General features: G+C 43.4%; 1 protein-coding gene across 1 annotated transcript in view; it reads right to left on the bottom strand.

Moving 5' to 3' along the window:
* The window catches only part of ADAMTSL3 (ADAMTS like 3), a 676,817-nt gene that overhangs the window by 163,819 nt on the left and 493,639 nt on the right, over positions 1-19,359 (bottom strand). The window contains exons 12-15 of the mRNA XM_073653131.1: positions 7,207-7,257; positions 1,041-1,245; positions 325-472; positions 134-218 (exon numbers count right to left, since the gene is read on the bottom strand). Coding sequence (XP_073509232.1) covers positions 134-218; positions 325-472; positions 1,041-1,245; positions 7,207-7,257 — 489 coding nt within the window. The remainder of the gene's footprint in view (positions 1-133; positions 219-324; positions 473-1,040; positions 1,246-7,206; positions 7,258-19,359) is intronic.

The raw sequence follows: 19,359 nt of genomic DNA, 5'->3' as shown, positions 1-19,359 counted from the left end.
GTAGACGGCAGCTCGGTATGGCATACAGAGCAGCTAACACATTGTACATTGTTATTTTCAGAAGAAAAGCAAAGTTTCTGGAGAATGTTCTAATCCTGCTGAGATTACTGGGATAAATAGAAATTCTACTTACGTTGGCTGATCTGATGCTGTTCTCGTCTCCTCTAGTTCCTGTGCTTGTTTTAGCCATGGATGTTTGGCTTCTACAGGGAACTTTTCTAGCAGACAGAGAATGCAGCACTTCAATGCACGGCAGAAATGTTACTTATCAACCAGATACAAGTAAAATGACTGGCACATTGATTGAAAGTGAAATTGTCTTACCTCTGGGTTTATAACATGGAACGGGTACAATGCATTCCTCCTTTATATGTGGCTTCAGCTGAGGGTTGCAGCCTCCAGTGTGTTGTCCACGATGATCATTACATAATACGACCCTATAACGCAAGCCTCTCCCACATGTCACAGTGCACTGAATAAATACAGAAAAATGTGTGGTAGTGAATACTGATTATTCACATTTATTCAATGACTTCCTATGTAAGTATCTAAATGTAGTCAGAACAGCTTTTTAGGTGTAGTCTACATTAAAGGTGAAAGAAGTGGTCTTGGGCAACAGGAGATAATTTGGGCAAAATTTACGAAAATTTTTAAGCAATATTTCACCTTTTGTTGTTTTTATGACTATAAGCACTCTACTTTTTTTTTTTTTTTTTTTTCGAAAAAAGTATAGGCCTTACAGAAAGAGTTGTGACCTAATTAGTCCCAAGAGATTCCTATAATTTTTGCCAGAAAGTGAAGTAAATTATAGCAAAAATCCAATCCAGCTCACAGCTGGTATAGATTTCTTGCTCTAGTGCAACGGCAGCTGAAAAATGTCCCGCATTCATTAAGATGCCTGCACCTCTTAAAAAATTGGATCCATCTCATATCAGAAGACTAACAAGACTGGATTAACGAAGACTAGTCATAATGAATTAGCCCCTTAATGTCAGAAAGAATGAAGAGAAATGTCTTAGATCTAAGTCTGTACGAATTACCTGTGACCATTCCATAGCCATCCACTTAGGACAATCAAAGAGGTTGCAGGTCTGCATGACAGATGGCTTGGGAGCATACATGCACTTCCATTCCTCTACCTGAAGAATCTCTCCATGCATCGTTTCCTCTACACACACAATGCTACGTCTCTGAATGCCCCCGCCACAAGAAACCGAGCATGCAGTCCATGGGTTATACTCCCACCTGCAACACACAATACAAGTAAAGCAAATGAATATTGTTTATTCGGGATACAGATTGATGATCAAGGATCAGCAACCTGCGCAAATCCAGCATGCCCAGCAGGCACTGCCAGGGCACTGTGTCCACATAGGTAACTCATTTACATGTTTTAATGTTACTTCTGAAGCTAGTGGTATGGGTTTATAGGTTCTAGTGCAACAATAAAAATGACATGTCTTCTATGTTATACAGATTTGCCAGTACTGATAAATCAAGCCTTAAAGCAAAATTTAAATTAGAATGGAAGTGTATCACCATGGCCCCAATGCACTTCAAGTCTAATTTACACATGGGTTTAAATCTTGGATTCACAGTCATGGCACTAACCTATCATTTTCTTTATTTTACTAGGACCTGACAGCCATACCACTGGTTTCACATCCAGTCAGGTTTTCTCTAATATGTATATCACTGGCGGACACTGACAGAAAAGGCCCCTGCGCAAAAACAATGTATCGGTCCTTTGAAGTCCAACAGGTCACACAATTCCACCTGCTTTAAAGGTCAAAACGGACCCCCTTACCTCTTGGGCCCCTGTGCAGCAGCACAGGTTTCACAAATAATATGTCCGCCCCGGATAAATATGTTGAAATCCTGTAAATAGAACTGGGATGTCTCCCTTAGTACATATCCCCTTATTTTTATTCTTATCCTCACTATTATTTTTCCTGAATAAGTCAAATATTTTTGCTGCTTAATTTCTTACACCTATATGGAGAATGAAGTTTTATTCTGTGGATTGAGAGATATAAATGTTTGCTTCCCATTAACGCAAGCAAATTCCCTTTGAAGTAGCTGCAGCTATCCATCTTTTATCAATTATGGTTGGGTCAAGAGGAAACTGCTCATACTTGCACAATGAGCCTCCAATAGGTGGTCAGCAGCATGCAGGGCTATTCTTGTAATCAAAATGACAGAAGTCTTGTCAAAAACTTGATAGACACTATTAGATAGACACTATTTTCGTTGAAGGTCTGTTGTATAGTTTTGATCGGTTGTATATTTACATAGTTAATACAGTTGAAAAAAAAAACATGTCCATCGTGTTCAACTGAGGGATGAGAAATGATCAAGGGAAGGAGTACATGCACCAACACAATGCATGATTCGGTCCACCCCAAATGAGCTACTCTTTCTCTTCTGATACCAATTTTTGATCCACTGGATGAAACATTCAAAAAACAACTTTAGACTTTTCCATAATTATTTATGTTATTTTCATTTAAATAGCATCTAAGCCCTTTTTGAAACCATTAAAGATTCCCACTGTGACCAATGCCTGAGGTATATCATTCCACAGATTATTAGCTCTTATGGAAAAGAAGCCTTGTCTCCTCTGGAGATTGAACATGTTTTTCTCCACATGGAGGGAGTGTTCCTTTGTCTTTTGAGAGGGTGTAACATGAAACAGGTTTTTATCATACCGTATATTCCGGCGTATAAGACGACTTTTGAAGACTGAAAAATCTTCTGTCTAGTCTGGGGTCGTCTTATACGCCGGTAATGCTTTTGAACTTTCAGAAATTGACATGCGGGGATACTCTGGGGGTGTTAATAAGCTGCCGTGGCCGTATCCCTGCCATGTCGGAATTAATATAAGGTGGAGGGAGTTAAAATACGGCGGCGGTAGGTCCAGACAGTCAGCGCTTCTGTGCTGAAACTGACACATCGCTGCGTATTCCCAGCTCCGGACACAGCGCAGGGCTTCTGTGCCGACAGCTTTCACTTGTCAAAGAAGCGCTGCGCTGTGTCCGGAGCAGGGAAGTTCGCATCGCTTCTGTGACAATATATGAAAAGCCGGCAATTCAGCAGCGGCATAAGCCGGCACCCGACAATTTAGAATAGAAAGAATAGAGAATCACACATAGATTAGATAGATAGAAACATGTCAGTCACATATATATGAAGTACAGTGACAGTGTTGCTTACTGTACTTGTCATTTAGTGTAAAGGATTTATTAAAACAAATATTAGTGTTTTCATGCACCGTCTCTTTAAAAAAGCCGGCCGGCAATTCAGCATCTGTACCCGACAATTTAGAATAGAAAGAATAGAGCATCACACATAGATTAGATAGATAGAAACATGTCAGTCACATATATATGAAGTACAGTGACAGTGCTGGTTACTGTACTTGTCATCTAGTGTTAAAATAACGGATTTATTTAAAAAAAAATTGGCGTGGGGTTCCCCTTAATTTTAGTCTCTAGCGGAGGTTAAGCAGACGGCTGGGGCAGATGTTTGTAGCCTGGGAAGGGGGTAATACCCACGGAGCTTCCCAGGCTACTAATATCAGCCCCCAGCTGAATACCTAGCCTTTACTAGCTATTAAAATAGGGGATCCCAAAAAAATGACGTGGGGTCCCCCCTATTTTAATAGCTAGCAAAGGCTAGGCAGACAGCTGGGGGCTGATATTAATAGCCCAGGAAGGGTGCCATGAATATTGGCCCCCTCCCAGGCTAGAAACACCAGCCGTCAGCCGCCCCAGAAATGGCGCATCCATAGGATGCACCAATTCTGGCACTTAGCCTCGCTCTTCCACGCTGCCCTGTAGCGGTGGCAGGGGGTAATAGGGCTGGGGTTGATGTCAGCTTATAATGCCAGCTGACATCAAGCCCAGGTTAGTAATGGAGAGGCGTCTATAAGACACCCCCATTACTAACCCCATAGTCAAAGTTAAAAAAAACACAAACACCCAGAATAAAGTCCTTTAATTGAAATAAACACACAATTCTTTATTGTTCTAAATTAAACCATACTTACCATCACGCCCATTCCAGCTGAAGCCAACGATCTCCTGCAATAAAAGTAAAATAATAAAGCAACCTCATCCTTACCTCTCCATGGTTCCCAGGACCGGTCCAGCTCTGCTACATTCACATGACAGGCTGGACCGCAGCAGAACGCTGCCATCCAGCCTGTCATCCCGCAGACACTGAGAAGCGCAGGAATGCTTGCGCTCCTCAGTGTCTGACTGTGACGGCATCCAGATGAGCCGACAATGAACTCAGCTCACCTCCTGGACGTCCGTCACTGACAGCGTGGGAAACTTCTACTGCGCATGCGGGGAGCAGGAGAATTTTCCCACGCTGTCAGTGACGTACATGAGGTGAGCCGAGTTCATTGTCGGCTCATCTGGATGCCGTCACAGTCAGACACTGAGGAGCACAAGCATGCCTGCGCTTCTCAGTGTCTGCCGCATGGCAAGCTGAACGGCAGCGTTCTGCTGCGGTCCAGCCTGTCATGTGAATGTAGCAGAGCTGGACCGGTCCTGGGAACCATGGAGAGGTAAGGATGAGGTTGCTTTATTATTTTACTTTTATTGCAGGAGATCGTTGGCTTCAGCTGGAATGGGCGTGACTGTAAGTATGGTTTAATTTAGAACAATAAAGAATTGTGTGTTTATTTCAATTAAAGGACTTTATTCTGGGTGTTGTGTTTTTTTTAATTACTTTACTAGAAATTCATGGCGGTCATGTCTAATATTGGCGTGACCCCATGAATTTCAGGCTTAGGGCCAGCTGATAATGCCAAGCTGGCCCTAACCCCTTTATTACCCAGTGAGCCACCGCACCAGGGCCCTGGATGAGTTGGGTACAGCGCCAGAAGATGGCGCTTCTATGAACGCGCCATTTTCTGGGGTGGCTGCGGACTGCAATTTGCAGCGGGGGGGGGCCAGAAAGCTTGGGCCTCCCTGCGCTGCAGATTCCAGCCCCCAGCTGCCTAGTTGTACCTGGCTGGACACAAAAATAGGGCGAAGCCCCACGTCTTTTTTTTTTTAATTATTTCATGAAATAATTTAAAAAAAAAGGGCTTCCCTATATTGTTGTGTCCGGCCAGGTACAAATAGGCAGCTGGTGGTTGGGGGCAGCCCGTTCCTGCCTGCTGTACCTGGCTGGACACAAAAATATGGCGAAGCCCACGTCAACATTTTTGGGAAAAATTAATTACAAAATTAATAATAATTTAGGGACTGCATCTTTATTAACCCCTCAATTGTCATTTAGTGTTAAAATAAAGGATTTTTTAAAAAGAAAATTGGCGTGGGATCCCCCATCATTATAGTCTCTAGCGGAGGTTAAGCAGACGGCTGGGGCAGATGTTTGAAGTCTGGGAAGGGGGTAATACCCACGGAGCTTCCCAGGCTACTAATATCAGCCCCCAGCTGAATACCTAGCCTTTACTAGCTATTAGAATGGGGGACCCCCCCAAAAAATGACGTGGGGTCCCCCCTATTTTAATATGTTTATGAGTGACAGTTTTCCTGCTATATACCTGCATGTCATAAGAATTTAAATTAAAAAAGGACCATGTTAAATTCAAATCTGTTTTTTTTTAATTTTTACCGGTGTTTGGTATGCGTTGGAAAAGGGGTAGTCTTATACGGTGAATATATCCTAAACTCTATATTTTAACAGGAAAGTAGGGGGGTCGTCTTATACACCAGGTCGTCTTATACGCCGGAATATACGGTACTTTTTTTATGGGCCATTTATGTACCTGTACATGTCCCCCATAAGACATCTTTTCTCAAGAATAAATACATTTAAAGCGCACCTGTCAGCAGGATTGTGCTTAGTAAACCACATACACTGCCAGGTGGGCGCCGTTATACTGAGAAAAATGATACCTTTGTTGATTAAATCCGTCCAGTGGTTCTTTTATAATCTTCATTTTCAGTTCTGCCATAATGAGATGCTCGTGCTCTGGGATGGGACTTTAGGGAGGGGCTGTAACTGGTGCTCTCATTATGTATTCCTATCTCTGGCCTCTGACAGGTCACTGTGCTTTCAGTCACCTGCCTACTATTTTAAATATTGCCTTTGTAATTTCTGTGCCAAAGTGAAATTTACATGTCCCAAAATGGCCGCCGCCCGCACCTAGCATCTTTTGGTTGCTGAGAGATCCTAAGGCGCATGCACGGGCGCCATTTTGCTTTTGCAAACGGAATTTGGGTGCAGCAATATGGCGCTGCGCATGTGCAGTAGCATCTCTTGGCAACCGAGATATGCTACTGTGCAAGCGTGGGCGGCGGGGGCCATATTGCTGCAGGCAAATTTATTTTTCCTCTAGGAAAATGGCGCCCGCCATTTTGTTGTATGTAAAGTTCACTTTGGCACAGAAATTACAAAGGCAATATTTAAAATAGTAGGCAGGTGACTGAAAGCACAGCGACCTGTCAGAGGCCAGAGATAGGCATACATAATGAGATCACCAGCTACAGCCCTTCCCCAAAGTCCCGCCCCAAAGCACGAGCATATCATTATGGCAGAACTGAAAATAAAGATTATAAAAGAACCACAGCACAGATTTCATCACCGCAGGTATCATTTTACTTAGTGTAACGGCACCAACCTGACAGTGTATGTGGTTTACTAAGAATAATCCTGCTGACAAGTGCGCTTTAATTATTTTAATTCTTCCATAACGAAGATTTTCCATGCCTCTTATCGGTTTTGTGGCACTTCTTTGTACCTTTTCTAGCTGCAGGGGATCATTTCTATGAACTGACACCCAAAAGAGAATTGTATATTCCAGATAAGGTTGTTCCAATGTTTTGTAAAGTGACATCGATTTAAAAATAACTTCTTTCTGATGGAAGTGTATTGATAAATTGGTAAATTGTGTGGGGTGTTTGATCATGTCAGATGCTCAACACATTCATTTTCCTTATTCTGCATTTCATGTTTTTATTAGTTTAAACTTGCCACATTGAATTGTCATATCTTCATCTAAAATGCCAAAATTGGTAATTCTAGATGAAGATACACCTGCAGATCTACCTGCATTTTTGAATGTCATTTCCTGTAAAAAATATTTCAAGTTATCTACAAGCAAAAGTACATGATTTATTAAAAAGATATTTAATAACGAATTTAGGAAAATGTTTGTGGACCAGTAATATTTCTATTGTTACATACCTTGGCAAGGGCTGGAAATGGTCATAGGGCATTATCTCCTTAAATCCATCACTGATAACATAAAAGAGAAGTATACCTTGAGTTAATTCTCCTATATAAGAATAATAAACACCAATTTGTGCACCACAGCATCCTTTATCATTAAATGGAATCTGTCACTAGGTTTGGGGCCACTAACCCACCAGTATGCCATTATGGCGCTAGGTAGTAAAATAATTCATATAATACCGAGATGAGCCCATGATATGTGACTAGTTGTAACACGCATTGCCAAATAAAGCCAAGTACAGTACACACTGCTTCACTGCCAGGGACAGACACACCATTGGTGCAACCTGTATAGACGCAGGGGCCCAATATTAATAGAAATGAAGTCAAAACCAAACCCTATATAAATTCAGAAACGTTTTCCAAAAAGTAAAGAAAATTGCTTCCAAAATGACAATCATACTGCATTGACTTTCTGCTCTCTTCTGCTTTATGGTTTTGGCCAAATGTGGTACAGGGCATTAAGGGCAAATATTATCCTGGCATCCTTTCCAGCAAGCCATTCTTGCTCAGTCTTTTTTTAATTGTACTATCATAAAGTTCAACATTAACCAACTGTGACCTTTAGAGTATGAGTTGTCGCTCTTGGGTTATTTGCAATTTCTCTAAACATTGCACGGTCTGACCTGTGGGTGAATTCACTGGAACGTCCACACTTGGGAAGATTGTCTACCATCTTGAATGTTTTGTGAATAATGTTTCTAACTGTAGAATGATGGAGTTTGATTTTTTGTCAATGGCCTTCCCAAATTGAAGTTCTTCCAGAAATCATTGTAGATTTCTTTTCTACTTGCCATTATCGTCTGAATGCTACAGATCAGCAGATTACCAAATCTTCTGCTTTTATGAAGGTGGTCACACTTGCTGATGAACAATTATTAATCAAGGCCATTTGATTAGCAGAAGAAACAGTAAAGGAAAACCAGCTCTCCTATTACAGAGGTTTAGTTACAGTCATAAGCATTATAAGCTTCCTCATATGCGTGAACAGTAGAAACATACGAATAGTTCAGCAGAAATGGATAAAAATGTATTAACTGTTTTATTTTAGCAGCATTTTTAAAAATCAGGAAACATAATCCATATAGAAAGTGTTGTAAAAAAAATCACTGCATTAACCAACATGTTTTAGATATATGCTTAACATTAATCATGGTACATGCACCTTGTGATCAAAACTCTTCCTTAAAAACAAACTCACAAGTAGTCTCCACTTTAAGGATGTGTGCAACATTTCATTAACCACAATTTAACGTTTCTGCTGCCAGATGATTCAATGCTTGATAACTGAGCATTAGTGGAGATCAATTGTTCGTCAGCAAACGGTTTATATTTAATTTCACAAGCTGATATAGTAAATATAAATCCAATATAGAAAGGAAACAAAACAACAACAGGTCATCCTATACAATTATCAAAAAGACTCATCATAGATGAAGGAAAATCACAACTTAACAAAATGTGTAAGGCTGTGTGCCCACGTAGCGTTTTACAAGCGTTTTTGATGCGGAATTTCCGCAGCGGAAACGCTTGTAAAATGCTTGGTAACCCGCACCCCATGATCCCCAATGGGTTTCCGCAACTTCTATGCACATGCTGCGGATTTTTCCGCAGCGTTTATGCCGCGTTCAAAAATCCGCAGCATGTCATTTAATTTTGCGTTTCCGCAAGCGGAATTGCCTTTGTCCAATGCATAAAAAACGCAAGGCAATTCCGCATGTGGAAAACACGTGATAAACGCGCGAAAAAAGCGCGATAAACGCGTGCGGAATTCCGCATGCGTTTTTCCGGGAGAGGACTTGCATTTATGCAGCAGAAATTTTCTGCTTCATAAATGCAACGTGGGCACATAGCCTAAAACTATGTTTGCAGAACGTTTTAGCATACGTTCATTGTCTCCACCGGGCCTTATGTCCAATGCGTCACAAAACGCGATTTGGGTGTATGCGCTGAAAGACCCATTGATTATAATGATGCAGACGGAGTTACAATGTGCTTTGTTGGACATAGTTTTCAGTTTTCAGTGCCTAGTTCAGGCAGACAGCAAGACATAGTTGACTACGTTTTGCTACCAGCCTCAAATAGGCGTATACGACCAAAATTGTGTCTGACAAAGCACATTGTAACTCCGTCTGAATCATTATAGTGATTGGCCCCGTCTGTCACGCTGTCTCTGTATACTGGAGGTAGGGGGCCTAAGCTGACCCTAAGCTGGGGCCCTGACTAATCCCTCAACCTGGAGGTACTGTTAAAGGTACAGAGGTCCAGGCCGCCAGCATAACCCCTACCTCCTGAGGATCCCTGCACCTAAGTAATCTAGTCCTGAGAAGGACCCCGATCACAACAAAAGGGGACAAGTAATAATATGCCCACACACAGTACTTAGACGAACGAGACAGTACAAGGGAAAAACCAAAACCACCTTGCATACAAAAACTACACAACTACAACAGAGGGAACACCAACGGGAAAGGAGATAAATGATAAAGCGAGGAAGGGAAAAAACACTCCAAATACACTTATCTCTGAAACTCCAAATACCACGATCCGCTCTGTTAGTCTGCATGAAATGCTTTCACCGACACTTCCCTAACAGACCAGCAGGCATTTGAAGGAGTCTCACTACAGCAGCATTGATTGCAGCTGGGCGAGGCAGGACCTCGTCTAGCACAGAGAGAGAGAGAATTAACTCCCTCACTGCCGAAAAACACAAAGCACCAAAAAGTCAGCTGCGAGAAGTCAGGCTGTGTAATCGTGACGATCTTCGTGGCGACACACCCGTGACAGTACCCCCCCTTCTACGAGGGGCCTCCGGACCCTCAGGGCCAGGTTTATCCGGGTGAGTCGTGTGGAAGGCCCGAACTAATCGGTCTGCGTTAATATCCGACGCAGGAACCCACATCCTCTCCTCAGGACCATACCCTTTCCAATGACCCAGGTACTGAAGGGACCGGCGATTAAAGCGTGAATCGATGACCCTCGATACCTGGAACTCCAAGTTACCCTTGACCACCACTGGAGGGGGAGGTAAAGGTGACGGTACCACCGGCGCCACATACCTCTTAAGCAACGATCTGTGGAACACGTTGTGAATTTTAAACGTAGGGGGGAGGTCAAGACGGAATGCCACCGGATTAATAATAGAATTGATTCTGTACGGCCCGATGAACCTGGGACCCAGTTTCCAGGAGGGAACCTTAAGTTTTATATTCCTGGTAGACAACCATACCCGATCGTTCACACTTAGGTCCGGACCAGACACTCTCCTCCTATCAGCCATACCTTTGTATCGGTTCCCCATAGTATTCAGATTCTTCAGCACCCCTCTCCATACTGAAGCGAGTGATGAGGAAAATCGTTCCTCCTCAGGAACCCCCGAAGAGCCCCCCCTACTGAAAGTACAAAACTGGGGGTGAAAACCATATGCCCCAAAAAACGGGGACTTACCAGTGGACTCGCTCCGCCTATTATTAATAGCAAACTCTGCCAGAGGTAAGAAAGAAGCCCAGTCCTCCTGGTTCTCTGACAGAAAACACCGGCGATATGTCTCCAAGCTCTGGTTCATACGTTCCGTCTGACCATTGGTCTGAGGATGAAAAGCCGATGAGAACGACAAATGCATCCCCCGCCGTGCACAAAACGCCTTCCAGAACTTGGACACAAACTGAGACCCCCGATCAGACACCACCTCGGAGGGTATCCCGTGAAGCCTCACAATCTCCCCAATGAACACCTGCGCAAGAGTTTTAGCATTAGGGAGAGCCGGAAGAGCGATAAAATGTGCCATCTTGCTGAACCTGTCCACTACAACGAGTATGACCGTTTTACCCGAAGACGGAGGGAGGTCCGTAATAAAGTCCATAGACAGATGAGTCCAAGGACGCTCCGGGATCTTCAAAGGTAAGAGGGCCCCAGATAGACGGGTATGTGAGGTCTTAGAGCGCGCACAAACCCCACAGGACGCGACAAAAGTTACCACCTCCTTATGTAAGTTAGGCCACCAAAACCGACGCGAGAGGAGATCCACAGTTGCTCTACTCCCCGGGTGTCCTGCGAAAACTGAGTTATGGTGTGCCTCGATCACCTTTTGTCGCAACTGATCTGGAACAAACAGTCTCCCCGGAGGTCCAACAGGGGCGTCCCCCTGAGCCTCCAATACCTCCTCCTCCAGCTCAGAGCATACTGCCGAAACCACCACCCCCTCCTGAAGGATAGGAATCGGGTCGTCCGTATTCCCGGCCCCAGGGAAACTACGAGATAAGGCATCCGCCTTTACATTTTTTGACCCAGGACGATATGTAACGACAAAATTAAACCTGGTAAAAAACAATGACCACCTAGCTTGTCTGGGATTCAGACGTTTCGCGGACTCCAGATATAGCAGGTTCTTGTGATCGGTGATGACGGTGACCGGATGGACTGCCCCCTCCAAAAAATGGCGCCACTCCTCAAAAGCTAACTTAATGGCCAAGAGTTCCCTATTGCCGACATCGTAATTCCTCTCAGCGGACGACAATTTTTAGAGAAAAAGGCACACGGATGCCACTTACCAGGGGACGAACCTTGTGACAATACTGCTCCCACCCCTACCTCGGAAGCGTCTACCTCTACAATGAATGGCTGTGACGCATAAGGTTGAATGAGTATGGGTGCCGAGGCAAAACATTTTTTCAAGGAGGAGAATGCTTGACAAGCCTTGTCAGACCACCTAGAAAAATCCGTCCCCTTTTTAGTCATGTCTGTGAGAGGCTTAACCATGGACGAGAAATTACGAATGAACTTCCGGTAATAATTAGCAAACCCCAGGAAACGTTGTAGTGCCTTAAGATTCTCTGGCCGATCCCACTCAAGAACTGCCCGCACTTTCCCAGGGTCCATACGAAAACCGGACGCTGAAACCAGGAAGCCTAAAAACTGGAGTTCCTGTACGGCGAACACACACTTTTCCCATTTGGCATACAGTTTATTATCCCGCAAGATCTGTAACACCTGCCTAACGTGCTCCTGATGAGACACCAGATCCGGCGAGTAAATTAAGATATCATCCAGATATATGACAACAAACTGTCCCACCAGGCGGCGAAAAATGTCATTAACAAAGTGTTGGAACACCGCCGGGGCATTAGTCAGACCGAATGGCATGACAAGGTTCTCATAATGCCCCTCCGGAGTGTTAAACGCCGTCTTCCACTCATCCCCCTCCTTCATCCTAATCAGATTGTACGCCCCCCTGAGATCCAACTTAGAAAACCATTTGGCGCCCACGATCTGATTAAAGAGATCGGGAATAAGTGGGAGCGGATACGGATCTCGGACCGTAATCCGATTAAGTTCACGGAAATCCAGGCAAGGGCGTAGGCCTCCATCTTTCTTCTTAACAAAGAAGAACCCCGCAGCCACCGGTGAAGATGAAGGTCTAATATGCCCCTTAGCCAGACTTTCTGAAATATAATCCTTCATGGCCTGCCTCTCAGGACCAGAAAGGTTATACAACCTAGCTTTAGGTAACTTGGCCTCAGGGAGCAGTTTTACAGAACAGTCATACTCGCGATGAGGAGGTAGTTCCTGACACCCTTTCTCCGAGAATACATCCTCAAAGTCCGCCAGAAATGGAGGTAAGACCCAAGGAGTAACCGCACCGATGACCGTGTTCATGCAGTTTTTATTACAGAATTTACTCCATTGGCTTATCTCTCTGGTTTGCCAATTAATAACCGGGTTATGCTTAGTTAACCAAGGAAGGCCCAACACTATAGGAGTGGGAAGACCCTCCAACACGTAGCAAGACAACAGTTCTTTATGTATCGCCCCCACTTGAAGTTTTACGTCATGCACAGCTTGCAAAAAACTTCCCTGACCGAGAGGCCTGGCATCGATCGAGAATATGGGGATGGGTTTAGCCAACTCACTCAATCGCATACCTTGAACCCGGGCAAACCGAGCATCAACCAGATTAGCCCCGGCCCCACTATCCAGAAGAACAGATATCCTCTCAGTTCTCGTACCCACCACCACCTCCGCCGGTACGAGAAAGTGAGACGAACATAGGGACGAAATACCTACTCCCAGATTGCCGTCCACCACACAACCTCGGATCAACAGTTTTCCGACGACTCTTCACTCTGCAAGGGACGGGATGGACACCCCCCAATAAAATGTCCCTTTCTCCCGCAGAAGAAACACCTTCCTGTCTTATGGCGCACCACCGGTCCCCTCCCCCGAAATGATGTCCCTCCTAATTGCATAGGCTCCTCTGGACTGACCAGGGGAACAACCATATGAGGGGACCTTGTAGGAGGTGGAGTCATCACAGGGGGTAGAGTTATCCCGCACCTCTCCCGAAGCCGTCTGTCAACGCGAATAGCAAGGGCCATAGCGGCTTCCAGTGACGCGGGAGAGTCATACTGTGCCAACACATCCTGTAATTTGTCGGATAAACCTTGACAAAACTGGCTCCTAAGAGCCGGGTCATTCCACTGGGTGTCCGTGGCCCACCTACGGAACTCCGAACAGAATTCCTCCGCCGGACGATCTCCCTGCTGGATCCTACGTAACTTAGACTCAGCAAGGGAGATCCGATCTGGGTCATCATATACGAGTCCCAGAGCAGCGAAAAACCTATCCACTGACTGGAGAGCCGGGGAGCCCGGGGGAAGAGAGAACGCCCAAGATTGTGGGACCCCTTGTAGGAGCGAGATGACAATTCCCACCCTTTGTTCTTCACTCCCCGATGACCGAGGCCGCAGCCGAAAGTACAACTTGCATGCCTCCCGGAAAACAAAAAACTTGTCCCGCCCCCCAGTGAACCTGTCAGGGAGAGCTACTTTAGGTTCTGGTCCGGCTTGCTCCTGAGGATACAAAACCTTGGACCTAACGTCCGCCAGCTCCATGGACAAACTCTGCAACTGCCGAGCTAGACCGGCTACTGGATCCATGGTAGCTGGAGAAAAACTAAGTGGTCGGTGAAAATGTCACGCTGTCTCTGTATACTGGAGGTAGGGGGCCTAAGCTGACCCTAAGCTGGGGCCCTGACTAATCCCTCAACCTGGAGGTACTGTTAAAGGTACAGAGGTCCAGGCCGCCAGCGTAACCCCTACCTCCTGAGGATCCCTGCACCTAAGTAATCTAGTCCTGAGAAGGACCCCGATCACAACAAAAGGGGACAAGTAATAATATGCCCACACACAGTACTTAGACGAACGAGACAGTACAAGGGAAAAACCAAAACCACCTTGCATACAAAAACTACACAACTACAACAGAGGGAACACCAACGGGAAAGGAGATAAATGATAAAGCGAGGAAGGGAAAAAACACTCCAAATACACTTATCTCTGAAACTCCAAATACCACGATCCGCTCTGTTAGTCTGCATGAAATGCTTTCACCGACACTTCCCTAACAGACCAGCAGGCATTTGAAGGAGTCTCACTACAGCAGCATTGATTGCAGCTGGGCGAGGCAGGACCTCGTCTAGCACAGAGAGAGAGAGAATTAACTCCCTCACTGCCGAAAAACACAAAGCACCAAAAAGTCAGCTGCGAGAAGTCAGGCTGTGTAATCGTGACGATCTTCGTGGCAACACACCCGTGACACCGTCAGCGCATACACTCAAATCACGTTTCGGATGTAATCCTTGACAGAACCATTGAATGCAGGCTTGGACTGGCCCACAGGAGAATCCTCTGGTGGGCCCTTGTGCAGAAGTGGGCCAACACCCTCTTATATGAGCAGTACTTGGTACAATACACTTGAATCACTATGTACAGACAGCAGCATTTTATTAATTTAACCTTCTCCTCGGTTCATTGTTATATAAATTTGTGATTGAGGAAAATTAAAATTTGCATGAAGCTGAAAAGTGGGGCCCTGGAGTTGGTTACTGATGGGCCCTTGGCACCCCAGTCCAACATTGACTGAATGTATGCTAAAATGCTATATGAAAGTAGCCTAACTCCTGCTATGTTTGCTACAAAATTGGAGAGGCACTCAGACGTGGCAGCTGAATTCCAAGCCTAGATTCCGCCCCAAAAAATTATCAGCATCTGGCTATTAGTTATCGTCTTAATTCCTATGTAAGCACTAAGGGTGTACATCACTTTTTAATATACCGCTTCTGCAGTTTGGCCTTGGGTTTGTTAAATTGATAATGACATGGTGTAATTTGTCATCTGTTGTTGTTCATCTGTAGTTGTATTTATCTAATTTTAAGACCTTCTAAGAACTAGATGTTTTTTTAATTTGTCCTGATTAGTGTTGAGCGAGTATGTTCTGTCCGAGTATGCTCGGGCCGAGCTCCGAGTATTTACAGCTGCTCGGTGATAAGGTTAAATCACTCCCGTGTGCATGATTTGCAACTGTTTGACAGCTTTATTACATGTGAGGAATGTGTAAGAAATAGACATTCCTCACATGTAATAAAACTGTCAAACAGTTGCAAATCATGCACAGGGAGCGATTTATCCTTATCACCGAGCAGCTGTAAATACTCAGAGCTCGGCCCGAGCATACTCGGCGAAAGGGTAAATAGAACATACTCGCTCAACACTAGTCCTGATACAGAAAACCATGGAATTCAAAGACTATGTAAATCAGAATGTCATTGATTTCCTCAAATCAATAATATAATATTCATGGCCAAATAATAATCCTTAGTGGCAATTGTCATAATCTAGCACTTTTTAAAGTATTGGTCACTTTCACCTCTTGCGGTAGGGTATAGTATTAACTACTCTAACTTTAATACAGGTCTCAACTATATTCATACAGAAACACAATCTATAAGGAGAAGAGAGCCATGACCAAGTATGCTGACAATTCAAGCCACAATATTACCCACATCATGTTTTCCTATAAGCCATGTTTGGGAGGCATTCTGCTTTGATCTTATCACATCCTATGACAATGTTGCTTTTGATGTCTACAGAGTGATATTGTGTTTTTGTTCCTACATGATTCTTACCCACGGTTTAACACTGAGTCAACCTTTTGGAGCTGTCAGCCTATTTATGTCCCTTATGGATTCAGAGCTGGCGCCACAAAATTAACTTGCTGCCAATGTGTTCGCTACATTTTTTGACTTGCTGTTGGCACAGTTATATTATTTTATGGACATAGCAACTTTTACTTTTCACATAATAGAACTGTTCTGAATAATTTAAAGGTATATTTCTAATTCAGGAGAATATACAAAATATCAGCACAGCCAGAAATAGCAAGAAACAGGAAATGATCTTGAGCACGATGGATGTGAGAGTGGCGAGGTTGTTTGACTGTGTTATTTATCATGTATTTGTCTGTGCCAATAAATATTCCACAATGCTGCACTCGATATTCACTTACTCCAGTCCTTCTAGAAAGGCTCATAATTACATTTCTTAGATATAAACACTATTCTTATAGTTCCTTAGAAAGCAGAACAACATATAAGAATATATGATTAGTTTTGTGACTTCTTGGACAATTGCAATTTGCATAATAAAGGGGTTGCAAACATTATGTCCCTGTCATCTTTTACATATGCACAAATACTTGTCTTCACGTTACTATTTTTCTTGTTTGCTTACGGTAACACTCCCATGGATATTTGTAACTTTTACTCCAATTTAACGAGGACATATGACTTGCCGTAAATAGGTAATTTTTTAGCCTATTGAAAATGCCGATGTTCTCTTAAATATGGCCTTGTTTTTATTTTGTTCTTGCACTTCTCAATTGCTAAGATATGGCCTTCTCTTTCCTGTGTGTAAGTCTAGTTTTCTCAGCCAACTGAGCATTGTCCATCACTCTTATACGTGGGAGCTTTCTTGAGGATCATAACTCCATGGTTAACAAGACTAGACTGACACAAAGTAAATATAACATAGAGAACTCCATCCAACAAAATAAAAAATTATGTTCTGAAAGGCTGTGCAACAGAGTCAAGAAAACGCTAAAGGTAATTGACTTTTCCCATTATCATCTTACTAGAGCTCAAAGAGATACGTATAGTATCTAAGGGTTTTTTTCTCTTGTGGAATAGATTTGGAAACTTTTGCTATTAATTTACTTTTCAAAACCATCTCAGTCACTGCAATTTACATCTGGAGTGGAAATACAGGCCTTGAGCTATTTAAAGGTACTAACTCGTGAGTAGGAAGATTATAGTGCCTCCAATATGAATGTGAATATGGTGGTGGTGTTGTGGCCGGTGTGGATGTATGAGGTGGAAGTCCTTAGACAGTTGGGGATATATTCATGTATAGGTGGCTAACCAATAATCGGCTACAAATATTCAAACTTGAACTTGAAGATATACTTACAAAGAAAATGATGGAACAATCTATTGTTACCTGAAAATGAGGGAAGCATTTATTATGGAACATCCAGTTGTGCCACCTTTTTACTTGCTGCTTAAAATTCACAAATACCCACTAAATTTCCCAGGCATATACAATGTCTAAGAGATTGTGGGTCTCTCTGAACCAATCTCTATATTCTACCTCCAAGAATATGTTGAAACCCTCCCGTCTTTTACCTGGGACACCACAGATGTTTTAAGATTTATGAATGGGATACAATTAGAGGACAACATTTGGCTGGTTGCACTATGGAGTTCCTTTATACATACAGTCATATGAAAAAGTTTGGGCACCCCTATTAATCTTAAGCTTAATGTTTTATAAAAATTGGTGTTTTTGCAACAGCTATTTCAGTTTGATATATGTAATAACTGTTGGACACAGTAATGTTTCTGCCTTGAAATGAGGTTTATTGTGCTAACAGAAAATGTGCAATCTGCATTCAAACAAAATTTGACTGGTGCATAAGTATGGGCACCCTTATCATTTTCTTGTTTTAAATACTCCTGCCTACTTTTTACTGACTTACTAAAGCACTTTTTTTGGTTTTGTAACCTCATTGAGCTTTGAACTTTATAGCCAGGTGTATGCAATCATGAGAAAAGCTACTTAAAGTGGCCACTTGCAAGTTGTTCTCCTGTTTGAATCTCCTCTGAAGAGTGGCATCATGGGCTCCTCAAAGCAACTGTCAAATGATCTGAAAACAAAGATTATTCAACATAGTTGTTCAGGGGAAGGATACAAAAAGCTGTCTCAGAGATTTAACCTGTCAGTTTCCACTGTGAGGAACATAGTAAGGAAATGGAAGAACATAGGGACAGTTCTTGTTAAGGCCAGAAGTGTCAGGACAAGAAAAACATCAGAAAGGCAGAGAAGAAGAATGGTGAGATCAGTCAAGGACAATCCTCAGACCACCTCCAGAGAGCTGCAGCATCAACTTGCTGCAGATGGTGTCACTGTGCATCGGTCAACTATACAACGCACTTTGCACAAGGAGAAGCTGTATGGGAGAGTGATGCGAAAGAAGCCGTTTCTGCAAGTACGCACAAACAGAGTCGGCTGAGGTATGCAAAAGCACATTTGAAGAAGCCTATTTCTTTTTGGAAGAAGGTCCTGTGGACTGATGAAACCAAGATTGAGTTGTTTGGTCATACAAAAAGGCGTTATGCATGGTGGCAAAAAAACACAGCATTCCAAGAAAAACACTTGCTACCCACAGTAAAATTTGGTGGAGGTTCCATCATGCTTTGGGGCTGTGTGGTCAATGCCGGCACTGGGAATCTTGTTAAAGTTGAGAGACGCATGGATTCCACTCAGTATCAGCAGATTCTTGGCAATAGTGTTCAAGAATCAGTGATAAAGTTGAAGTTACGCAGTGGATGGATCTTTCAGCAAGACAATGATCCAAAACACCGCTCCAAATCTACTCAGGCATTCATGCAGAGGAACAATTACAATGTTCTGGAATGGCCATCCCAGTCCCCAGACCTGAATATCATTGAACATCTGTGGGATCATTTGAAGAGGCTGTCCATGCTCGGCGACCATCAAACTTAACTGAACTGGAATTGTTTTGTAAAGAGGAATGGTCAAAAATACCTTCATCCAGGATCCAGGAACTCATTAAAAGCTACAGGAAGCGACTAGAGGCTGTTATTTTTGCAAAAGGAGGATCTACTAAATATTAATGTCACTTTTCTGGTGAGGTGCCCATACTTATGCACCTGTCAAATTTTGTTTGAATGCAGACTGCACATTTTCTGTT

The sequence above is a fragment of the Phyllobates terribilis genome, unplaced genomic scaffold, assembly GCF_046119375.1.
Source record: "Phyllobates terribilis strain yellow unplaced genomic scaffold, ASM4611937v1 Scaffold_11__3_contigs__length_659146591, whole genome shotgun sequence".
In the NCBI taxonomy this organism is placed as follows: domain Eukaryota; kingdom Metazoa; phylum Chordata; class Amphibia; order Anura; family Dendrobatidae; genus Phyllobates; species Phyllobates terribilis.
Note: the sequence above shows the minus strand (reverse complement) of the source record. Positions and strands in the feature narration are given on the sequence as shown.